Source organism: Bombus terrestris, chromosome 10 (genome assembly GCF_910591885.1).
Source record: "Bombus terrestris chromosome 10, iyBomTerr1.2, whole genome shotgun sequence".
NCBI classification, from domain to species: Eukaryota; Metazoa; Arthropoda; class Insecta; order Hymenoptera; family Apidae; genus Bombus; species Bombus terrestris.
In genome coordinates, this window is record NC_063278.1 from 19,481,658 (window position 1) to 19,503,606 (window position 21,949).

Sequence of the window (21,949 nt, forward strand, 5' to 3'; positions counted from 1 at the left end):
GTCGCATAAAATATAATTATCATATGAGAAATTAAATATGTATAGCCTGCATACACTGTAATTTTGGGAGTGTGTCAGTGTAACAAAATGTTTAGTTTCTTATTTAGAAAGTGTAGTGATACGTGAGTGCATCTAATCAAACGAATTAAGAAATATTCCTACAAAAATGATTTCAGCCATTTCTCTAATTATTCTTATTTACAATTAAGAACTGGCAATATTTTATTACGACCTTAAAAAATTATTTTACAGAACACATATTCTTCAATTTAAGTAGTATTTATGGTGTGATATCGGAAATATTGTTATGTACAGTAAGAGGATGTTGCTGCAACGAATCATGACAAATTCCACGTATTTTCAGTTTCAAGTCGATCGCAACATACGTAATTACAGAATATGTAACATATTTGATATGAAGATTTCTTACTAATTAATATAAATTACAACATATTGCATTTAGCTAGAAAGAAATTTCTAACTTTCATCTGTTCTGCCCTCTACAAATATTCGTATTTTCCATCTAGGTACATACATGTGTATGTGAAACTAATTTAACGAAGAATAGATTTAAGACAACGAAGAATATTAACATATAGCTGTAAGTGAGTGCAAATAGTTCTAAAACACATAATCGTAGGATATGTGAAAAAAAAGAGTATGCCAGGTTGCTGATAATCGTTCGCTATTGTAACTGCTTCAGCTGTCTTACTTATTGTTACATGTATATATATATGTGTGTGTGTCTTTAAACAGATATCGCTTCAGAAATTGACAAAAGAAGTTTAATAGTATAATAGTATACGTTATAGTAATAGTTAAATAGTATAAGTTTAATAGTATTTCAAAATATTAAAACAAATTAGAAGAAGAAGGTATCAATTGGAATAAACATTGGCTTTAAAATTTATTTACACATGCTACACAATATACACTGTAAGATATGAAGACTCGCGTACGACCTTCTGGACGCTGTAATTGCACCAAGTACACTCGTTATTTGCCGCGGCAGACCAAACAGTCATATCGCTAAAATAATTGCACATCGCCGTAATAAAAGTTATAATGCAGGAGGTGTAACACTGGTAGGTCGAGCAACAAGAATTTAACGAAACAAAATACAATTCGTACAACAACAACAACTGATGTTACAGGAAGATACAATTCGGATGGCACCACGTACGCTACGCAATACATTGTTCTATATCGCTGTAGAACTCGAGCGAAACCGGCTTTCGTGAAATCGATGAAAATAAATAATTCGATACAATTTTCATAACTGTCTGATTCTTCCTTTTTCTATTTTACGCTTAAAACATGGAATCGATAATTTGCCATTTCTTATTGATTTATAAGAATGGAAGAGATGAACGAAATGATACTTTGCTAACATGAAATTAGATAAACAAATGACAAATCGATGCGGATAAATAGCAGTACCGCTACATACAAACGCATATTCTTCCATATTTTAAGCATCGAATTATTTCATCTAGAACCACCGAATGTAAGCACAATTATATATCTACTTATAAAATTACGAAAACAAAAACACAAAAAATGTTAATCAATCGAGAATTCCTTAAGAAGCTAAACTTTTGGTCGGAGAAAGGAACAGAAACGGATTAACAAGTATCGTTCGATTGAACACAAAAAAAGAAAAGATTGCACTCGCCAATAATTCTTGAACGCTATACACATACTGGTATTTCTTTCTTCTTTTATAGTACGACAGGCACGCACACTTACGCACACGTATATTCTAATATTTGGACATTTGTACTTGACGTATTTATAATCGCATGTATAACAAAATATTCAAAGCTACATTTCTTTTTCGGCTCTGAGAATCATTGAGCCTCATCTACATAGATGTAAGTAGTTTGCACTGTCGTACATTTAACTGCCTACTTCTCATAATTATAAATTCAGAGAAATATATCTTTCCGAATTAATTTCAACGACAATTTTATCGGCGTATCATATTTGCACAAAAATTTAACAAAAAAAATGTTGCTTTACTCTTCATAATACGATGAACATTTAAGAGCTTTTTTTTTCTTTTTTTTAGGCATTTAAATAGATCCAACCATTGTTAGGCCTACATTTAAAGGCAAATGTTCAAAATATAAATATATTAACTTGGCTAACGCGACGATCGAAATAATATAAGCTCAATAAAATTTCTGTTGGGCCCCTTTAAATATTGTAAAATTATTTCAATGATCTTATATGTATATCGCACGTATACATATATAGTAGAATACCGAAAAATATAGCAGGAATACCGAAACGATCTATGCATATCAGAAAATACATAGATAAGACGATACATATTTACATACATATTCCCCTAAATTAATAATTATCCTCGTATCCTAAGAAGGTGAACAAATTCTGTAACTTAGGCTTCAATCAGTTAAACAGTTTCACAATGCAAACCATACCACAGTCTCGCAGCTTAAGTAATTTGGTCGAGTTTTCAACATAAATTTCTCCTCCTAATCTTACGATAGAAATATTGTGTATACGACAATAAATCGTCGTAGAATTCGACTTATCAGTACCTAAACAACCATCTCGGAAAATGAGAGATAAGGATTGTTTATTATTTTCCTACATGGCCTGTGTCCACCATCAGTTAGTCTCGAATCTAACATAGGTGCTTCAGGTACTCTTTCGAACAAATTTCTATTTAATCTATAACAAGAATACCGCAAACCTTAATAAATAAATACGTAAGTTGTGGTAAAATTATTTGGTAAGATTCGTTATAAGGTTGATTCGCATCTACGACGAGATTCAAAGGGGACACGTAAGATGTAGAGAACGTGGAACTCGAATTTAATATGACAAAGTTACATCGTATTTTTGTGGAGAAAAATTAATCGTAAATTTTGGTAATTAAATCGTTCGTATGATCCTGTACGTTATTTCTGATGTTAGTTATAAATGTTGTCCTTTCAAAAAGTATGTTTTAATGCGCTCAGTATTGAATCGAATGTATATTTTTTATATATACTATTTATTGAATGCCTATTTATAGAAATTATCTTCATATGCTCGTCTGTTAATCGTCACACGAATTTTGAATGACTCATCATACGTGTAATAATCTAATTCTCTTATACGTTCAACCAGTAATTCAAATAAACGTGTTGTACACGTTTCATTTATACGAATTGCGTAAATCTCGATATCGTCTCAGCTACTTTCACAGCAGCATAATGTTAACGAATATATAAAAACGAAATAAGTAAGTGGAATTCCCGTATAAGAGTAACAATGGTCTCACAACAATCAGTTTCATTCCATTAGCGTTTCATTTTGAAACCATAGTTTCTAATTAGCGTTGTATATAGTGAAAATGTCTCTAATACATATCGTTGCGTATTTATCTTATGTATATAAATATGAAATATAACTTGTAACCAATTTACGACCTTACTAATTTACTTCGCTAGTTCAAAGAATGCAAATTTTCTTTGCAGAAGAACGAACATCGAAAATCAAGAATTATTGCACATAAAATTTTGTTCAACTAGAAATCAAATAAAAAAGATTACTAATCATAGTATCTAAAAGTATGCTAATAAATTTCTAGCTTTTATGTTTATTCTCACGCTAGTGAACGTTTGATAAAGAGAAATCAAGAAAAGTACCTGTTTCGAATCGTTGATCGAAAATGCTCGGTAATTTCCGTCACTCCGTAGCTGTATGATTTCCTACCCATAGAAAAATACTTTTTGTAAAAGTACGGGAGAAAGTAAAGAAAAAATTATTTAAACTATATCTTGACCGTTTTCGACCTGACAACCATAATTGTCTTTATCTCTGTTAGCATCTTTGTCTTTATCGTCGTTCCCTTCTTCCGCGATATATTCTTCCTGTTCCTTCATTTTTCTTTCGTTTTCAATGGATGCGAAATCTTCATTTTTGCTCGTCGCATTCGCGGAATGGGATTTGTTTAGTAGAGAACTGAATTCGCCAAATTTCAGAATTTCTTCCATGGCGGACTGTTCTAAATTTACCTGCCACATATTTATAGTATTAGTATCTGCATTTATACCGTTGCCTACTCGCTCAAACTCTCGCTGGTTAAAATATTTCTGAACGAATTTCCAGGAAAATAGGATCTGTAAGGATGGAAAATGGAAATGCAAAAAATAATATGTACATGTTATCGCGAATAAAAAGAACTCTAGAATATTCAGGCTAAAAAAAGGAATTAATTGTAAAAAGAAAAAATTATTATTTGACATTAAAATAAGAAGAAATCTAAATGTTAAAAGAAGGAAGAAAGTTGAAATGAAAATAAGAGGAACAAAGGCCATCTGCGAGAGCATTTAGAAATCGAAATTGATTACAACGTGATTACGATATTATGTAAACACGTCTAACCTTTCTCGGTCTACCCCTTTTCCCCTTTACCACCGCCGACGGTGCTGATTGACAACTCGAACTTGACAAGCTATTCTTCCTTTTTGGCCATTGTAAGTGCGAGTCCAAATGCTGCTTCAATTTGTCCTGTCTGGCAAACATTCGGGGACAAATGCTACAGGCAAATGGTCGTTCACCCGTATGAACTCTTCTGTGTCTGGCCAAATGAGAAGCTCTCGTAAAGGCTAAAGTACAGAGGTCGCAAGAGAAAGGTTTGTATTGCGCTTTTTCAGACTTTGGCTGTATCGGTCTGGTTTCTTTTCCTTCGTTTAGTCCTGACCTCTTCGTAAGATTATCGCCCTTCTTCTTGATAGTTAATCTTGGACTGTCATCCATGTTCTTTGACGATTCCTAAAAATAAAATGACGGTGTAATGAAAATCATTGCCTGCGATGAAGACGATTCCTAACTTACAAGAACGGTAGTAATAATTAGATTTAAGTGCAACAAATTGATATATATTACCAGAATGCATATTCGCGAAATGGTAGTGCCGATTCTGCCTAATTCTTATGAATAAAGTGTTCATACGTTAAGAGATACCGAAATACCAAATACAAATACCAATCTTTGTTATACCGATCAACCGATCTTGAACATAAAAGCAATTTCAATTGTGATCATCTTCTCATACCAGACTTTCATCTCGTTCTTGTAAGTCGTCGTTCATCTGTATATCCGGTACCGTAGGATCTGCAGATGTGTTGTTAAAATTTGGTTCGGACTTAACCGTGTTCGACAAGTCTTCGTAGCTCTCCCTCGTAGACTCTTCCTTCGAAGCTATACGCTCCTTTGATCTAAATTCTAATACATCATTGTTTCTCGTTGAACGTCCCACCGAGACCCTTTTCTGACCTTTAAATCTTGTCTCTCGCTTGTACATTGGCGGTGGCATACGTCTCTAAGTCATGCAAAGAAATTACAAAAAATTAAGATGCCAGTCATAAGTATTCTACGCTCGTAAGAGCGTGAATGTATTAGGTTAAACGTAAAGGTCACTTTCTGCTGCTGTATGCATTTCAAAGAATCTTATGAAAGCGTTGCTCGTGCTAGCTATAACGAACGAACACTCTAAAGGAGAAATTGCAAAAATTTCAAGTTAGCTGACAGCATTCAATTCACCTGTAGATTTTCTATGAACAAATGGCATACATTTCACGTAGGTCGATCGTTAAAAGAATGAAGACAAATTTTTTCAGGTAGATGAAGCTTGTTTCTGAATATTTCAAAGAAAAATTCAATCTGAACAATAAACTATGTATCGCAACAGTCGACTTGTGCTCGAAGGCGACACTTTCATCTCTCTGAAAAAAAGTTAACAGTATAAATATTTTATTAGGAATTCTCATCGAATTACCAGACAGATGACGATGATAAATCTTGCCTATAACAAAATACATAGATCCGTCACTTACGTCTAGGAAAGGATATTTTTTTTTTTTTTTAATTAAATACTTCTTTTACGATATAACATAATTACAGTATGACATCATCTATACAAAAAATTAGTAGAATACGTATTGAGCCTTCCTTTACCTAACCCGTATTTGGTAATCCAACTGTGAATAATTATTAAACAAATAGCAGAATGCAGAAACAAATCTACCAGATTTCTTTAGATAAGAAACCAAAGAATTTTAGACAGACCAGATAAATAAAATATTTGACAGAATTGCTAGAGGTAATAGGCTCGATTATGTACATACATAAACAGATCTTATATAAAACTAGTGAACTTGCTATACTATATTTAAAAAACGCATTGCTCAATCTGTTCTTACTCATGAATATTCTTAATTCTTAACATTAGAAATCCTTGATATTTCCCCATATAAATATACAGAGCTGACGCGTTCAAACTTGAAGCGCGTGTAGCATTCATTAAAATACGCAAGAAAGTCTTAGCAAACATCCATGGAAAAATCACTAGTCTGAAAATTACATGATTTCCTGTTTCCTCATTGCTTATCGCTCAATTATTATCTATAAATCCAACTTTGCTTGCAAAACTTTTTCCTCTGCGAATGAGCTACTATCACTATTTATATATAATTACTAACAGATCTCAATCTTCCACATTCTTAGAAACAGTTAATATAGTAATTACTTTTCAATGTTTCAGTCTCGGTTAAAAGTAAATACATGTAAGTACAATAATATCTCGCTCGATATTATCCTATTTATGTACTTGCAATTGGAAAAGTTTTCCTGATGCAAGTTGTTTGTATCTAATGTTACTACTCACTTTATCGTGCATGAAAGAAACGTCTATTATTTCGAAATTTCGCGCAAGAATAAACTGTAACCTGAAAAATAACCATACAAACGTATATAAACGTTGCAATGTCAAAACAACAAAATTCTGCTTTCTTCTAATGAATGGCGTCATGTGTTTATCTATGATTACACAGGGCAAGTCACCTAAAAGTTTAAGTTGAAATATTTTCGATACTAATAATTAGGTATATCGAAAAATGTTTCGGGTGAAAATTAAATTATTTGAAGGTGGGTGTATTTCGACGTTATTAGTTCTTCCGTAGGTAAGCGCGTAAAGGTCATGTAGAGGTCAACTTTGACTTTTTAAACGGACACGTATATTTTTTAATACATTAGCCGATTCTCTATAAAAGAATACATAGCGAGATTCTCTATATAAAGTTATTAACCTATTTTTATGGAGAAAGTGTTAGTTGGTAGATGTTTTGACTTTCATCTTGTAAAATTTATCGTATAAAATATAATAAAAGCAAGTGCAAAAGTAGTATAGTGTCTTACGTTTTCCCTACGACAAGTTTTACAAGATAAAAGTTAAAATATCTATTGAATTGATAGTTTTTCGATATAAGTAAGTAAGTATGTAATTTTATAAAGAATCTTTGAAAATTTTTTCGATTTATTGCGTGCTTAAAATATTATCGGCACCAAGCTAAAAAAACTTAAACACTTAAATGACTCACCCCGTATAATGCTAGTACTGCGTTTATTTTGTGTCATTTGGTAACAACTAAAAAATTTAAATGATTCGGTTGATAAGTTTAAGGTAACACGCAATAGTTACTTGACCATTGGCTAATGCACTGTATTTACACTGTCCAGAAACTAATCAGAAACTAGTGATTTTTGTATCTATGTTTTCTAAAACCTTTTGTATACATTAAACGTTTCACATATAAAACCTATAGCGACAGGATCAATCATGTTAAAAACGTACACAATTTAAAATAAACAGTTTCTGAAGTTTTTATACAAATGTCATTAATTTGTCAGTGGAACGAATATAACATTTGCTATTTTTAATCATTGGAACAGGTAAACGGAAATTTCGGTTTTCCTCCTTTTATTGATAATAGTTCATTTAATCTTAATTAGATGGCATTAAAATGTATTGATAAAGAACAAAGAATAAAGAATATATTCTATTTGAAAATTGTACTATCTCGATTTTTCTTTGATTATGATAAATCGCCCATCGTTAAAATCTCTTGCCACGGAATGACATTTTGTTTGCGCAATTGTTAATACGCAATTAATCTTACACGTGTTTCAAGGATAATGCAACATTTAGTTGACATTAATATTTAAAAAGAATCTTCTTTCTCTTTCTCATAGTAATTCATTTACATTATACGTGCACGATGTCTCCGAAATCATAGCACAAGCGGTCGGATGATTCTACGTATAAAAATGAGTCGAAGAAAAAAAAGAATAACATTTGTTCGTCCAAGACTTTGTTCCCAAGGAAAATAAGTTCGAAGATCCGTCAGGTGTACGTATACTAATTGTGAGCTTCGAGGTATCCGACTTCTCTTTCTGCTCGTGTTTATATTTATAAACATGAACAATGTTATGATTTGCTTTCTATTATTGCTGCTATCTTATTTCTACGGTCTCCGTATTAGCGATGGTTTCAGAAATAAGGATAAGAGCATTAATTTTTAAAAATTATTTTATTGACGTAACAAGCGTTCAAAATGTTGACGCGTTGCTGCATGTATAAGTCTGCTTGTCTAATTAAATTATTACCAACGCGAGCAGAAAGACAAGTCGAATGCCTGGAAACTTACAATTGGCACGCGTGCATCTGACGGACTTTCGAGCTCATTTTACTCGAAAACGAAGTCTTAAACGCAAAAACGTTATTCTTTCTTCGTCGATTTATTTTCGCATGTAGAATCACCACCCGAGTGCACCGCTTGTGCAACGATTTCGGAGACACCTTATGTATAAATAATACAAGGTGGGACAATAACTTTAATCACCGTAAATATTTCTTTTCTTCTTATAGATATGGAAAAATATTGTTCACGAACGTTCTATGGTATCGAGAGACTTGTAATATGACAGTAATAATTTTTTTGCACGTGGAGGTTTTTCGAAGATTTCGAAGTCACCACCATTTTTTTCTTTTTTTTTTTTTATGGCTTGCCTTAATTTCTTATTCCTGATAAAATAGGATATGCTTGAAACAGTTGAGATGATTTCAACGAGGTCATTCGACAAAGAGAAAAGAGTAAGCAACAAATCTTACATCACAGCAAATGTTGGAAGTGGTACCGTTTGCATCGATCCCCCCACCCTCATCAATAATGGCTCACTATCTTCTTCTTGGCATTGATAAAATTAAAAGTTTTGTAATCTCTGGTGTAATTTTATCTCACGGTATTTGTAAGTTAATGTTCTAGTTTTTTACATTCTTTTTACAGATACATTAATATAGCGATTGAATTCAAGGTAACTTCTTATCGATATACTTGTATAAGTATAAATAATTTCGTGATAAAATATGTTTCTAGAACTAACATAGTTCGATTCAGGTATATGTAGATTTGCGCGACTAATTACATACGTGCACGTACATTTTATGCACTACGATAACTTGACTGTTTCACATTTTCTCTATTATTTTAATTATATCATTTGGACTTACAATTTGCGTTTCCGACGATCGCAGAGGTTCATCGAACGTATCCTCGTGCCCATCGATCACCATCGGATCGTCTTCCACCTCAATTTCTTCCACCTTGATGTGATCCTCTAATGAATCTATGGAAGACTGTTTTGGTAAAAATGGTATCACGGACGGTTCCTTCATGTACTCCGTTGTATGAACTCTCGCCTCTATGTGACACCGTTGCATCCGCGTCTCCACTCTCGTATAAGGGCTACGACTATTTTCTTGATTTCTCTGGTCACCGGAAAGACCACGAATCTCTAGATCTGTGGCAGTTTTAATCAAAGATGGCAAATGTTCTTCAGCGACATCGATCGAACCACGGTACATAAAATCCAAAAGACATTCCATTTCTTCAACCGCGACACCTACGGGATACGGTGTAAATAAGTAGAAGCCATATCAATATCTACTGCATCTACATAAATTTAAATAAATTTGCACACCTACTGTCGTGCGAAGCTCACACAATATTTACATACTCGCATCTAGTATGAATATATATTGTTTACTAGACATCGATTTCTTCGTCTACTTTACGCGATTGAAGTAAAACCATTGTACAGTATCTTAAATTTCATGTAAGAAATCAATTTATTAAGAAAACCGTTTATATGTATCGATAGAAATACTTTTCAAAGTACTTTGTTACGCAAAAATTGTTCAACGTTGTATTTCTTCAACGTTCAACGTTATTCTATGCTATGCTATATTATTCACAGCGTTAAAGGAAATGAAAAAATGCAACCCTGATATACTTAATCATACTTCAAAACAGACATTATTGCACGTTTTATAGAATTTTAATCAGAAATTATAGCGATCAGTCTCGTCATTAGAATCGAATGATTATAACGCTGTAATTCAGCATTAAATTTTGTTGTTCGACGCTACTACGTTAAAAGTGAATTGACTGATATCAATACGTAAGAAAAGGTCATATATTTTAGAGAATTGCGATTGTTAAACTGACTTTTACCTTTTAAGCTTACCTTTTAAAATAAGAATTGGCTGTTCACCATAGTGTTCTTTGAAAACTCTTTCAAAATAAGGACTGCATGCTGCCAAGACCAGTCTATGTGCCCTTAACATTCCACCTTGACAAGCTAACGTTGTATCAGTCAAGGAACCACTCTTATAGAGTCCTTCAAACAATCCAGACAAGTTCGCTAGGTGATTGTTCCAAGTTAGGTTGAATGTTTTCTCACCCATTGTTATGACGCGTTCAGTGTTCACTGTCAAACATACCACAGTCACACATTTATTCGTTAGATAAATATAAATCACCTTTTGAAACTTTTGCATTCTTTTCTACTACAAAATGTACTGTTCATTGATAATAATTAAATGAATAGAATTTTTCAAACAGATTTCATAACAATTTTGCCCAAAATAATATTTCTAGGATGAAATGATACAAACGTTAATTACGTTAATTTTCATAAATCATATATATATTATCAAATGCATTGGACATTAAGATTTTAATTAGACCAATTACAATCTGCTCAGTATTTGCAAAATTATTGCAAAGTTGGGGAAACTTATTATTTAACGTAACGATCACGTTATTTTATGATGTTTGTACAAGAAGTTTTTATAAACTCGAATATGATATTCTGTATCTCGAGCGAACAAATTTCTTGATATTTACCCTTTATAATAATCTGACAATACAGATTAATTCTATACAGATTCTATATAATTTCTATAATACAGATTGTATAATTCACGAGTGAATATTTATATTATTATTCCACTTTTCACATAAAAATTAGCGACATGAAACCTGAACTGCATTTCCAATTCTTAAAGAAAAATGAATGGACACACTTTCCAGCATTATTATATCTTATAATTATATAAACAAAATAGCTAAGAATCTTGGCTTTGAGTACTTCTATAGTTAAGAAATTAGGTCTACAGATAAAGCAGATGTTGGCTAACAGTTGTTGCTCAAATGTGATATATAAATTCTTTCTGTCGAAACATCAAAATAATACAATTTTCTTATGTAATAAGCAACTCTGTTGAATTTAGCAAGCATATACAATAAATCGAGGACGTTTTGAATCATACATTTCTTACAATCATACTTACAACGCTTGCAATCAAATTCAGACATGTTCTGTCCAATTAGCAAGCATTAATTTTACTGTACAAATATTCATTCTGTACAAAAACAAAGAGAGGTATCTCTTGAGATTCTATTTTATGACACATTAAGAAATGAAAACAGAAGTAACATTAATTTATATTTTATACAACGTGAATTTAAATTCATGTACAAATGAAATTATGGAACATTCTGTGGCCCAAAATAAGACGAAAATTAGGAATAACAAAATTGCGCTGGAGATTTCATTTTCAAGAAAATCAGCTTTAAGTTATTCTACACGCGAAAATAATTCGAAGGTATAAAATAAAGTTTGTGTTGGAGAAAGTAATTTGAATATACGCGTATTTAATGTAGAATTATTTATTCAGCCCACGCGTATTTGACAAATTTTCAAACTTCACTTTTCTCAACAACGAGGTTTCAAACAAGAGGACGTTGTTCTATATTTTTCACTTATTTTTGCACGTAGTATAACCCTCTGCTAATTGTCAACTCGTAATAGTCTAATCGGAAATTAATAAAATGCATAAGTATTTGACAAGTTTTCAAACTCGATTTTCTCAGAAATAAAGCTTCCAACGCAAACTTTGTTATACTTGATTTTCATCTTATTTTGAGCCATGGAATTTCCCTGACTTCATTTGTACCACGAATTAAGACCCACGCTCGGTGCGCATCTATGCCAAACATTGTATCGAAATATAAAAATTTAAATTATTTCAAGCACATCTTGAAATTCTGTTAAAACGTTGAATTATCTTCTAATTCTAAGGTTCTGTACTATTTTGTTTTTTAGCGAATTTATTATATTCTTATTGCAAATTGTTTTCTAGATTACCTTTTTATTAATAATATATACAAATATATATATATAAAATCTTTGTAGCTTGATGCATACACTGTAATGCTGTCACTATAATAAATGTACTGTCAGAAATGACTTCTTCAATTTTTTTCAATATCTAAAAATTATTGGCTTTAACATACTTAAAATTTCGAATATTTCCTTAATGAAAACATTTCTGTTTTTCTTGCTGAATAAAGGTTACGAACCTTATAAATTTTTAATCATTTAAAGGAAATTTTAGTTCTGAAGATATTGAAATCCTATGTCACAGACAAAGAATAACATGATTTCTTTTTTGTAGAGTGCACAAGTGTTTCTTACAGCATTTTTCGATACATTTTTAAAATGCATACATCAAACATTGAAGAGAAATACGTATTTCTGCTTATAACGCTTCACTATGCAGAAGTATTCGCTATACGAAGGGCTCTTTGCTTACATAAATTTCAAACAAATAAACTAAGAAAAATGTGCTACATTTATAAAAGAAATTCGTAGATTAAGATAGATAAAGGTATAGCGGCACAAATTTATGGCATAATCTGTCTATCACTAACATCATTCAGTGTAATTGAACATTTAATAAATTAGGAAATTGACTGAATTAGAAAGAAACATACTTCGCTTTTATTACAATATCTAGAGCACGCCTAGCAAAACCAAATGGTTTCGCTGTCCTGGAGAAACTATAAATTCTTCAAAGATCATGCATTAGATAAAACAATATTTATAGAATAAAAACTATAAAAAAAAATGTCATAACGATCTAGTAGTTTATTCATTAATAATGGTTTTTATACCTGTGTAAAAAAAGATGCTTGTGTTTCCTTGTGCAATTATTCAATTTTAATTGAATCTTAAATTTGCTTCAGGATTATTAATGATAGAAACTACTTTTTGCACAAATGTATAATTTGCTAAATGTTTACTATATGTAATAGAATAATTAATGTAGAACGGCTGTGTAACATTAAATTACCTAAACATTGTTGTATATAAAAGCAATACAAATATTACTAAATTATTACTAAATATAAAGTAAACATTTATGTTTTTGTGTAACCTGCAAATTAATTATAAGATCTATTTACTATTATAGTTTTTTCCTAGCATACTGTTTCATTATATAATCTCTGTAAACATTATTCCAATAAATTTTTTCTCCTATTCTTCTCTATGACTACACTCTACTACTGCACGTATTTATTTGCCTTTATATTAATACTCCTTCGGAAATCCTCCAAGAACGAAAGTATAAATATAAACCGAATGACACGCAATTAGCAATCAATAGGAGCAAGATATCTTAGCGTATTTGAAACGCGCAATGATTCTCATGATGTATTAATTTCACTAAGATGTTTCACAGAATCACTTTAATTGTTTATATCAATGTAATATTTACGTAATAATTGGTATGTTATAGCTGTACCCGTAACGAAGTAGTGTTGATGTTTAAACATCTAACCACTGCAGAATGTTCGTGCAGTTAACGAGTTTGCGAAATCGGAAGTCCACCTACAATGATCAACGCCGAGAATAATTTGTCGGCACTACCATGGTCGATTTGGAATAATGTTCGAGTAGCAATGTACTGAGCTTAAGAGTAGCAGGCTTTTTAATAGATTTTATGAAATAATAATTTAAAAGCAAATTTATCGATTTTGTGTGAATTCAAATTGATTCACAGAATTTTGAAAATGAAATGCATCTGATAAAATCTGATAAAATTCGTTGTTGTTTTATATAGTAACAAGAATGACGTAAAAGGTTTCCGACGCCCATCTTGGCACTCTACTTTACACATGTATTTATTTCATACATTAGAAGACATGAATTTAATTTTAAGACTAATTATACATATAATGTGAAGGTAAAACAAATTATGTGTAATAACTAATAAAAACGTCTATGCATTAAAATAATTTGGAAGATAAGTTTGTATCTTAAATTATTATCATATATATTGAATTTGTTTAGTTAATTGTAAATATTGTTGTAAATATTATTTCATAATAAAATATTAACTTAGAAATAGGCAATTATAAACAATTTTTCGATTGCAATGGTTACTTAATTCTGTAAAATATATTTATTATAATATAAAGTATAATATAAAGATAACGATTTAATAAAAATCTGATTTGATAAATATTCACAGCTAATATTTAAATTATAAGTTCAATGAATTATTGAAATAGTTTGCACTTTTTACTAACTAATTTAAGCGATCTATTATATTACAGAACAAATTTAGTTTGTTTACTAGTAATTAGAATATAATGCGATACATTCACGTCAATGCAAAACTTGTTGTCTAAATATTTTCATTACTGTTAATATGCTCATTAATGTTTATAGTAAATATATATGTTGCACAAGTAATTATTTTTCTCTCATGAAATACAAACCAGTAGCTATGAGGAACTTAAAATATAAAATATAAAATAAAAATACAAGAGTGAAAGTAATATTTAAATTATTTTAATTGAAATAATCGTATAAAAGCTAATTAGAAAAGCAATTGCATTAATTTAATTGAATTGTACAAATTAAGATTTGCTTTCAGTTTAATGAAGTGGAAAAAGTTTATTTCATTATTTTTCTTATTAAAGTAATTGAAATACGAAAATACCTCGGTGAAGTGATACGGCCATTAGCCAATACAATTTAAGCAACGATTTAAAATATACGTACTTTCACGGACGTACGTATAATGTGCATACATGAACAAAAAAATAGAAAGTGGATCATCAAAGATAGAAAATCAAAATGAATATTTGAATGAATATTTAATGTCGGGATCACGAAATGAATCAAAGAAGCCTGACCCGAAGAGAAAAGGTATTGAGAGTAATATTCAAAAACTCAAAAAATTCTGAAAAATAATCGTCAAAAATCAATTAGAAGATACCGTATGCAAATCTTGAAAAATGTGTACATATAATGAATCTAATGCAACAGTCGGCGATGAAAACGAAGAATTTTTATCTAAATTACGATAACGCTTAACACAGAGTACCTGCAGTAAAAAAATTCATGCATTATGTAGAACGGAGAAAATATGGATTAGACAAGGAGAAGAACCGAGAACGACCACGGGAAATGGATTGAATTACGTATCTTCCTTGTTTAATCGGATAATCTAGCTTGAAAATTATGCAATTATATCAAATAGAGAGATCACAAATTGGACACAAAGATACACAATTTAACGTATAATGTAATGTTATATCTCATGTAACAAAATGAAAGCACGAAGAAGGCAAGCAAGAGCAAGTGAAATACGTATCTATAAGCAGAATGCATGGCTAGGTGTTCATGTTCAACATTCATACATGGCAAGGGAGTAGAAAGTGGGCTGAAGGGCAGAGTGATCTAGCGATGGTCATGCGCAGACGTGGTACCTAGGCCCGATCCATAATTTCGTTGGTGGACCCCGTCACGCATTTGCAAGGGGCTAGGCCGTGTGTCGTCCGAATGCACCCTTTTTCCCTCTCGTTTCGAACCATGTACATACATAACTACGTCACCGAACAGCAGACGCGGGGGCCACAAAAATCGTCAACCATTGGGAGAGAGAACGACCCCCTGTGCGATCAAGGGAGTCGTCATCACAGATCGTTGTTCGTCACCGCGTGGAAAAATATCTAAACGTCTGTTCATGGAAAAAAGCACACGTCTGGTTCTGACCACGTAGAGAATTTAGAACACATTAACTAACGATACGAAAACATAGACATTTCTCCAACTTACAGCTGCTTCTATTTATGAAACGACAAATTTGAAATTTCAATCATTCAGTTAAACGATGAAACGTTTAATGAAATTATGGGACGAGAATGTGATAAATGTAGAACTCGCTGTTCGAAATTGCATTTGAAGATATTTGGATTTTCGTTCCAATCGCTTATTTTAAAAAAATCGAGTTTGAGATTGTCCTGAGGTATTATAAAATTAATTAAATTCGATATATCTTTCCCGTAGATTAAATTTTTATGCTCGTTACAATTTACGTGATTATTTACAATTATTTTTTACGTATTATTTACAATTTACGAAGATTATTTTTTATATCTTTATCATGAAAATTGTTGTCAATATTCGATCGTAATTTTCACCTTTCCAATTAAAAATAAAAAATTGCTTTATTTCGAGATAACTATCTGAGCATGGAGAGATATTTTTTATTTAATGCTAGCTTATAGCATAAACCTTATGATAAACCGATGTATAAAATAAAAACACTTTGGTATAATGATTTAGAACAAAAGGTATTTTATAAATGTACCCATCATCTTTATCAGTTGTATATATATAACAATTTCATAGTTGTAGAAGAAAAATGGCAAAGATATATTATTGAAAATATTGAAACAATTAACAATGAAATAATTGAACTGAAGTAACTATTTATCATGCTATTTGTCTGGTGTGAACATTTGAAAAATATTATATAATTATGTAATGCATTATTACACAATCATGTGTTGCAACTAGACAATGCAAAATAAAATAAATGTAATCTACAGTTTATCATTAAACATACCGTACAGATTAATTTATTAATACAAAACTAAATTTAATGTACAATTTCTCATTTTTTCAAAAATAGATGTAGATGAAAAGATAAACGATTTTATCGCAAAAGTTAATATCTAGATATTTTAACATTTTTCAGAAATAGAAAAATCATTTGTAGAATACAAACATACAACAATACGTTCGATGTTTATAAACATCGAAGACTATTAATCATCTGTTAAACACATCAATCTATCTCAATCTTACATGGTAAAAATTTCAATATAAGTGTGAGATATTAATGATATATGTTTGATTTCTGAAAATCAATTTTTCTACCATATAACAATTATAAATTATATATGATAACATAAAAGCTTTTCTCGTTTGTGTGCACATGGTACTTAGTATTATTGTAAGAAATATGCTAGAAGCAAAGATAATCACAACAAGATAAATATTCGTAGCCAAAATGACGTTAACGTAGTATTACGACTGGAAAACATATTCAACAATATGCATTGATTACGTAGTGAACAGGTGTACACAATGGGAGAAGAAGGTAACTCAACAACAAAGTTCAACCTGTGTTTTTATAAGTTTTATAAGTAAGTATATTTGCTTTTTTATCGAGTACTAGAATACGCGACTAGTAAGTTTTTCCCTCTTTCTAATTGCAGTTTTAAGAATCTCTTCATTTACCGATGTTGATTTTTTTCGTTATTCAGATATTGTTCTAAATTATATAACTACGTAAATATACTACTTGGATAATTTAAAACAAGTTTCGTTACGAAGAGCCCAATGTTAACAATTTGATGTTATAACACTGTGATAAAGGAACGATTGATATCAGGCGTGTGTAATCATCATTATAGGTACACATTGTGAAGATAAAGTTATCGAGACAATGTTTTACGTACAGAAGCGGATGTTCCTTGCTTAAAAATTTCATTGCTTTGAATTTAAACCTAAAATTTACAGTTGAAATAAAATACAACATTGTATAACTTTTTCCTTTAGATTTCGGCTTAAATTACTGTAATTACAAGGATTAAACTTGTATTCCTTCTTCGTTTTCTTATGTCTAATTTTTACATTTTTACAACGAAAGAATCTTAATCGCAAAATTAATTTGCTGCTCTTCTGTTGTGTTATTTATGTAAAATTACTCGCAACACAGCTTATTAAATAAAATTACTAACGACAACGATTACTACGATATTTAAAGGAAAATTTTATTCACGTTCGAATAACTGCGACCTATGTTCGATATACGCACACACTATCTGTATCCTCATACAAGTATAATAAACATACCAAAACTATCCACTCAACAGACTACCAAAATAACAGCGCGAACAGAAGCAGAAATTTTCACTGGCATTGAATTCTTTTCGCGTTAAATTTGTTCAGTCTACTAATACAGTAAAATACACATAGAATATTTTAATTCAAATCATTTATCGCTGAAAATCTGTTAAGCAATGTTTCTTCTTCTTTTCTATCTTCCAATGATACATGATACGTTTAATATCTAGCGCGTTTTGGCTCGATCAAACAAAAGAGCTTTTATGTGAATAAGTCTAAATTTTGAATCAATAAGTATCATTTACTTAAGTTGAAGCGAAAAAATTAAAATTAAATACACTTATTGTATGCTTTAACTGTTGTTTCCAGACTGTTTCCTTGTGATAATTGTTACTTAATTACCTATCTAATATTCCATATTTCATCCACATATGATGCAGCATAAGATGAACTTTTCATTTAGTTAAACAATCGTAAATACCTGATTTTGTAAAATTCAGAGTAAATAATGCACATTTCAGTAATGCCTATTCATTATGATTTATTTGAAATTACGTATCGAGGTCACTGATTCCTGTGACTAAGGTATCCAAGAATGCATAAGATCTCCCGTGGCTGGTTAGAGCGCTCTAGAACGCTGAAGATCAAGAGAGCAAAGAGTCGGTTTAAACCGTGTGCCCCGTCCCAACGTCGACTCTATTAATACCCGCGCCTTGTCGTCGCGTCTCGAGAACGTGTGCACCGATATAGAGGCATTAATACGATGAGACTGTCCTTTTATTAAAAAATCTTCTGGTCTTAAGAACGAATAAACTGAACAGAAATTGTATTCGTGTTGATCTCGATACGAGTATATACGAAAAAAAAGAGAAAAAGAAATAACAAATCGTAACAATAAGATTGCTAAAAAGAATCGAGGCGATTTTCATATGTTAAATGTGAAAATATTGAAACATATTAAAGGAAGGTTTATCGTTCCATCAAAATGGAAACATCAACAGTCTACTGTTACATGTAATTAAACGAATTTACACGTTTGATAGAATTATGCGTTTGATTGTGACAAAGACGCCTTTTCTTTTTATAAACTGCGTTATTCCATGAAAAAATTGTAAACGAGAAGGTGCGATCAGGTTATCGACTTGAGTACGAGACACGACAAGGAAGGAAGGAAAGGAGTTGCAGCTTTAACAGGACATATCGTAGATGTCGTACAAGTGCATTCGCAGTCAATTATGTGATCAGCTACAACCATTCGCTTCATGAAGCTATTAGGAACAAGTTAATAGAATCATCGCATCGTTCCGATGTGCGATGAGTTATCATAAACAGTACGAGTAAAGGTATAAACTGTTGCAATTTTAATGGAGTAGCCTACAGATGTCGTACGAAGACTTAAGCCCGATCGGAGTCAGCGCAAATATCTAATCGACAGTTTCGCAATGTCATTTCACCCTTGTAAAAGTTCTATCGTTGGTTCGACTCGATAATTGATTCAGATCATTAAACAAGCTGGCGTTGCTCAGTGATTTGCCAAACGTGTCTTAAATTAAACAAGGGATAGTCGGGAGTGAGCGAAAGACAAACGTAAAAAATTATTTCACGTAGGTAGACGGATGCACCCTAACCAAAGGCCATTGTCTTCGGATTCACTCACCTTTGATTGTACGAGAGGATGAAAGTTACGGGAAGTCTTGTGAGATTAAAATATCACCAACGAAATCAATCGACGAGTACAATCCAATAAGAGGAGGTAGGTTAAAATACACCGTGGCAAGTTTTCACTTTTTCCTTTTCCACAACCACCGTACACCCTTACGTGTTCCCCGAAATAACCAGTTTCGAGCGAAAACGCGCACCGCGAAAAAAAGCGTACGCGAAGAACGTACACCAAGTAAAGAATCGAGCAAGCTATTGAGCTCACTCTGCGAGGGGCACGGCACGTGCTGGGGCTCCCTCGACCGAGTCGCGACTGATATCATTTCCAGCGGGGGACTGTGGGGTCGCCAGCCAGAACCCCACCAGGGGGTCTTCGTGCAACCCCCACGCGGTGTCGTAGTAGTCGTGTTCGCCGTCGTGGTTGTAGCTCGTTGTCGTGGCTCCACCGTTGCTAGCCTCTCAAAACCCCCTTTGCACGTACAGGGAATAAGGGACCAGGATGTATACGTACATCATGGGGAGAGAGACCTCTTTCTTCTTCTCGCACACTGCGATCCTGTCCGCGTCGTTCTCTCTTGCACTCTCACTCCCTTGCTCCCACGTACCATTCATTTCCGTCTCGTTTCTACGCGCACTTTTATCGTATATGTTTCTCTTTGTTTCTCAACGAGCTTCTCTCTCGTTCTCAACTCCTATCCTTGTTTCGCGTAACGTGTTAGGTCGAAGCGTTTGTTTCTCTTTCGTCGTTCTCCTAGCTTCGCCAGTTCCGTGTAAAGCACACGCAATACCACACCAACACAGCTATGGATCTTCCTCCCCCGCCCTTCACCGATGGTCCCCTCCCTTCGCGCGAATCCCTTACCCCCTACGTATCCAGCAGCTTTATCCACCCTGAACCCTCCTATGTACGAGGGTTGCTTCTCGGCAGCCTGATCGGACGTTCGCGAGAAGGGACTTTCCCCTCTACCTCTCTACACCGCCCTAACCATGCTTTCTTCGTATTTCAGATTTGAGGTTGTTTTATTCTCGAGAAAAATTCCATCGTCCTATGTTTTATCTCCTACAGTCTACTTTTGAGACTTTGCCTTTAATTTTCTGTGAAATTCTAAAATATCGCATGATCATAAATTGCAGTGCATCTCTTTCAGGGGAGATTAATTATGTACTTGATAATTAAAATTTTTAACATCACTTCAGTTACATCGTTGTATTTATTTTTATTTATATATTAATCGAATTCCCTTTTTCGCGTTCTTGCTCGTTTCATGCGAGGTAAGATTTGTTCCATTCTCACTTTACGACTAACACTACTTTCAGCTATCTTTAAGAGTATGATAACGATTGCGATAGCATTATAAAGAAATTTGGCTTTGAATCAAGAAAATCAATTTTTAAATGGAAGATAAAGGAAATTCCTAGTGTACGAATGTCGCTTTCACCAACACCATTTGGGGCAATATTATCAGTGCATTATTCGATTCGAAAATTGAACTCGCATAAAAGACCTTGGAACATGAAACTGCTCGTTGAAGAGAATCGCAATACGATGAGCACAGACTGCAATGGGTACTGACGTAATCATGACATGGATACATATGTACTCGTGCTCAATGTATGCGTAAAATATACAATATACATATGTCCACGTAAACTGTAATAGATTGCACAATTTGTAACATGATCAATAAAATTTTAAAAAATTTGTTTTACAGTATAATTGAAATATTAGATAAAATATAAATTGAAATATTATATTTCTAAATAGTCGAAAAAATATTTCTATCTTTATTAAACTAAATATTTACCGAAGAAAAATAAGCAAAACAATACCTTATTACAATAAATTGATTGTTCACGCTCGAGGTGACCGGGCGACCAATTCGGGGGCAGCGAGCGAATATCGATTCGTTATTTTTAGGGGTAGTCCATCCGCGAACCCCACCTTCGTCGCGCCCCCATTTGAAAATTTGTCTGTAATGAATTATTGTTACGTATATTTTCGCAGGACCAATATATTCTGTGAGTAGTTAAACAAAAAACACCAAAAGTGAAGAATATCAAATAGAAATATAGCAACACTATTTTTATACAATTTTTA

General features: G+C 32.4%; 1 protein-coding gene across 3 annotated transcripts; it reads right to left on the reverse strand.

The window, feature by feature from the left end:
* Nucleotides 1–894: 894 nt before the first annotated feature.
* On the reverse strand, nucleotides 895–20,528 carry LOC100644899 (protein tramtrack, beta isoform). 3 transcript variants are annotated; one of them, XM_048409557.1, is made up of 6 exons: nucleotides 19,850–20,528; nucleotides 10,384–10,626; nucleotides 9,368–9,759; nucleotides 5,171–5,341; nucleotides 4,402–4,791; nucleotides 895–4,031 (listed from the first exon to the last, which is right to left on the reverse strand). In XM_048409557.1, the coding sequence occupies exons 2-6, from the start codon at nucleotides 10,601–10,603 to the stop codon at nucleotides 3,783–3,785; spliced, it is 1,422 nt and encodes a 473-aa protein (XP_048265514.1). In that variant the 5' UTR covers nucleotides 10,604–10,626; nucleotides 19,850–20,528; the 3' UTR covers nucleotides 895–3,782. The 3 variants fall into 3 exon arrangements, with proteins under 3 accessions (XP_048265514.1, XP_048265513.1, XP_048265512.1); XM_048409556.1 differs by having other exon boundaries at nucleotides 5,126–5,341; XM_048409555.1 differs by having other exon boundaries at nucleotides 5,075–5,341; nucleotides 19,850–20,527.
* Nucleotides 20,529–21,949: the final 1,421 nt, after the last annotated feature.

What these genes read in the sequence shown, in the direction of transcription:
- LOC100644899 (XM_048409555.1), bottom strand. Translation starts at nt 10,603, where the DNA reads ATGGGTGAGAAAACATTCAACCTAACTTGGAACAATCACCTAGCGAAC. An exon ending in AAGAACGAGATGAAAGTCTG is followed by an intron (nt 4,792 to 5,074) that starts GTATGAGAAGAT and finishes TTTTATTTTTAG; the next exon opens with GAATCGTCAAAGAACATGGA. An exon ending in AAAGGGGTAGACCGAGAAAG is followed by an intron (nt 4,032 to 4,401) that starts GTTAGACGTGTT and finishes AATATGTGGCAG; the next exon opens with GTAAATTTAGAACAGTCCGC.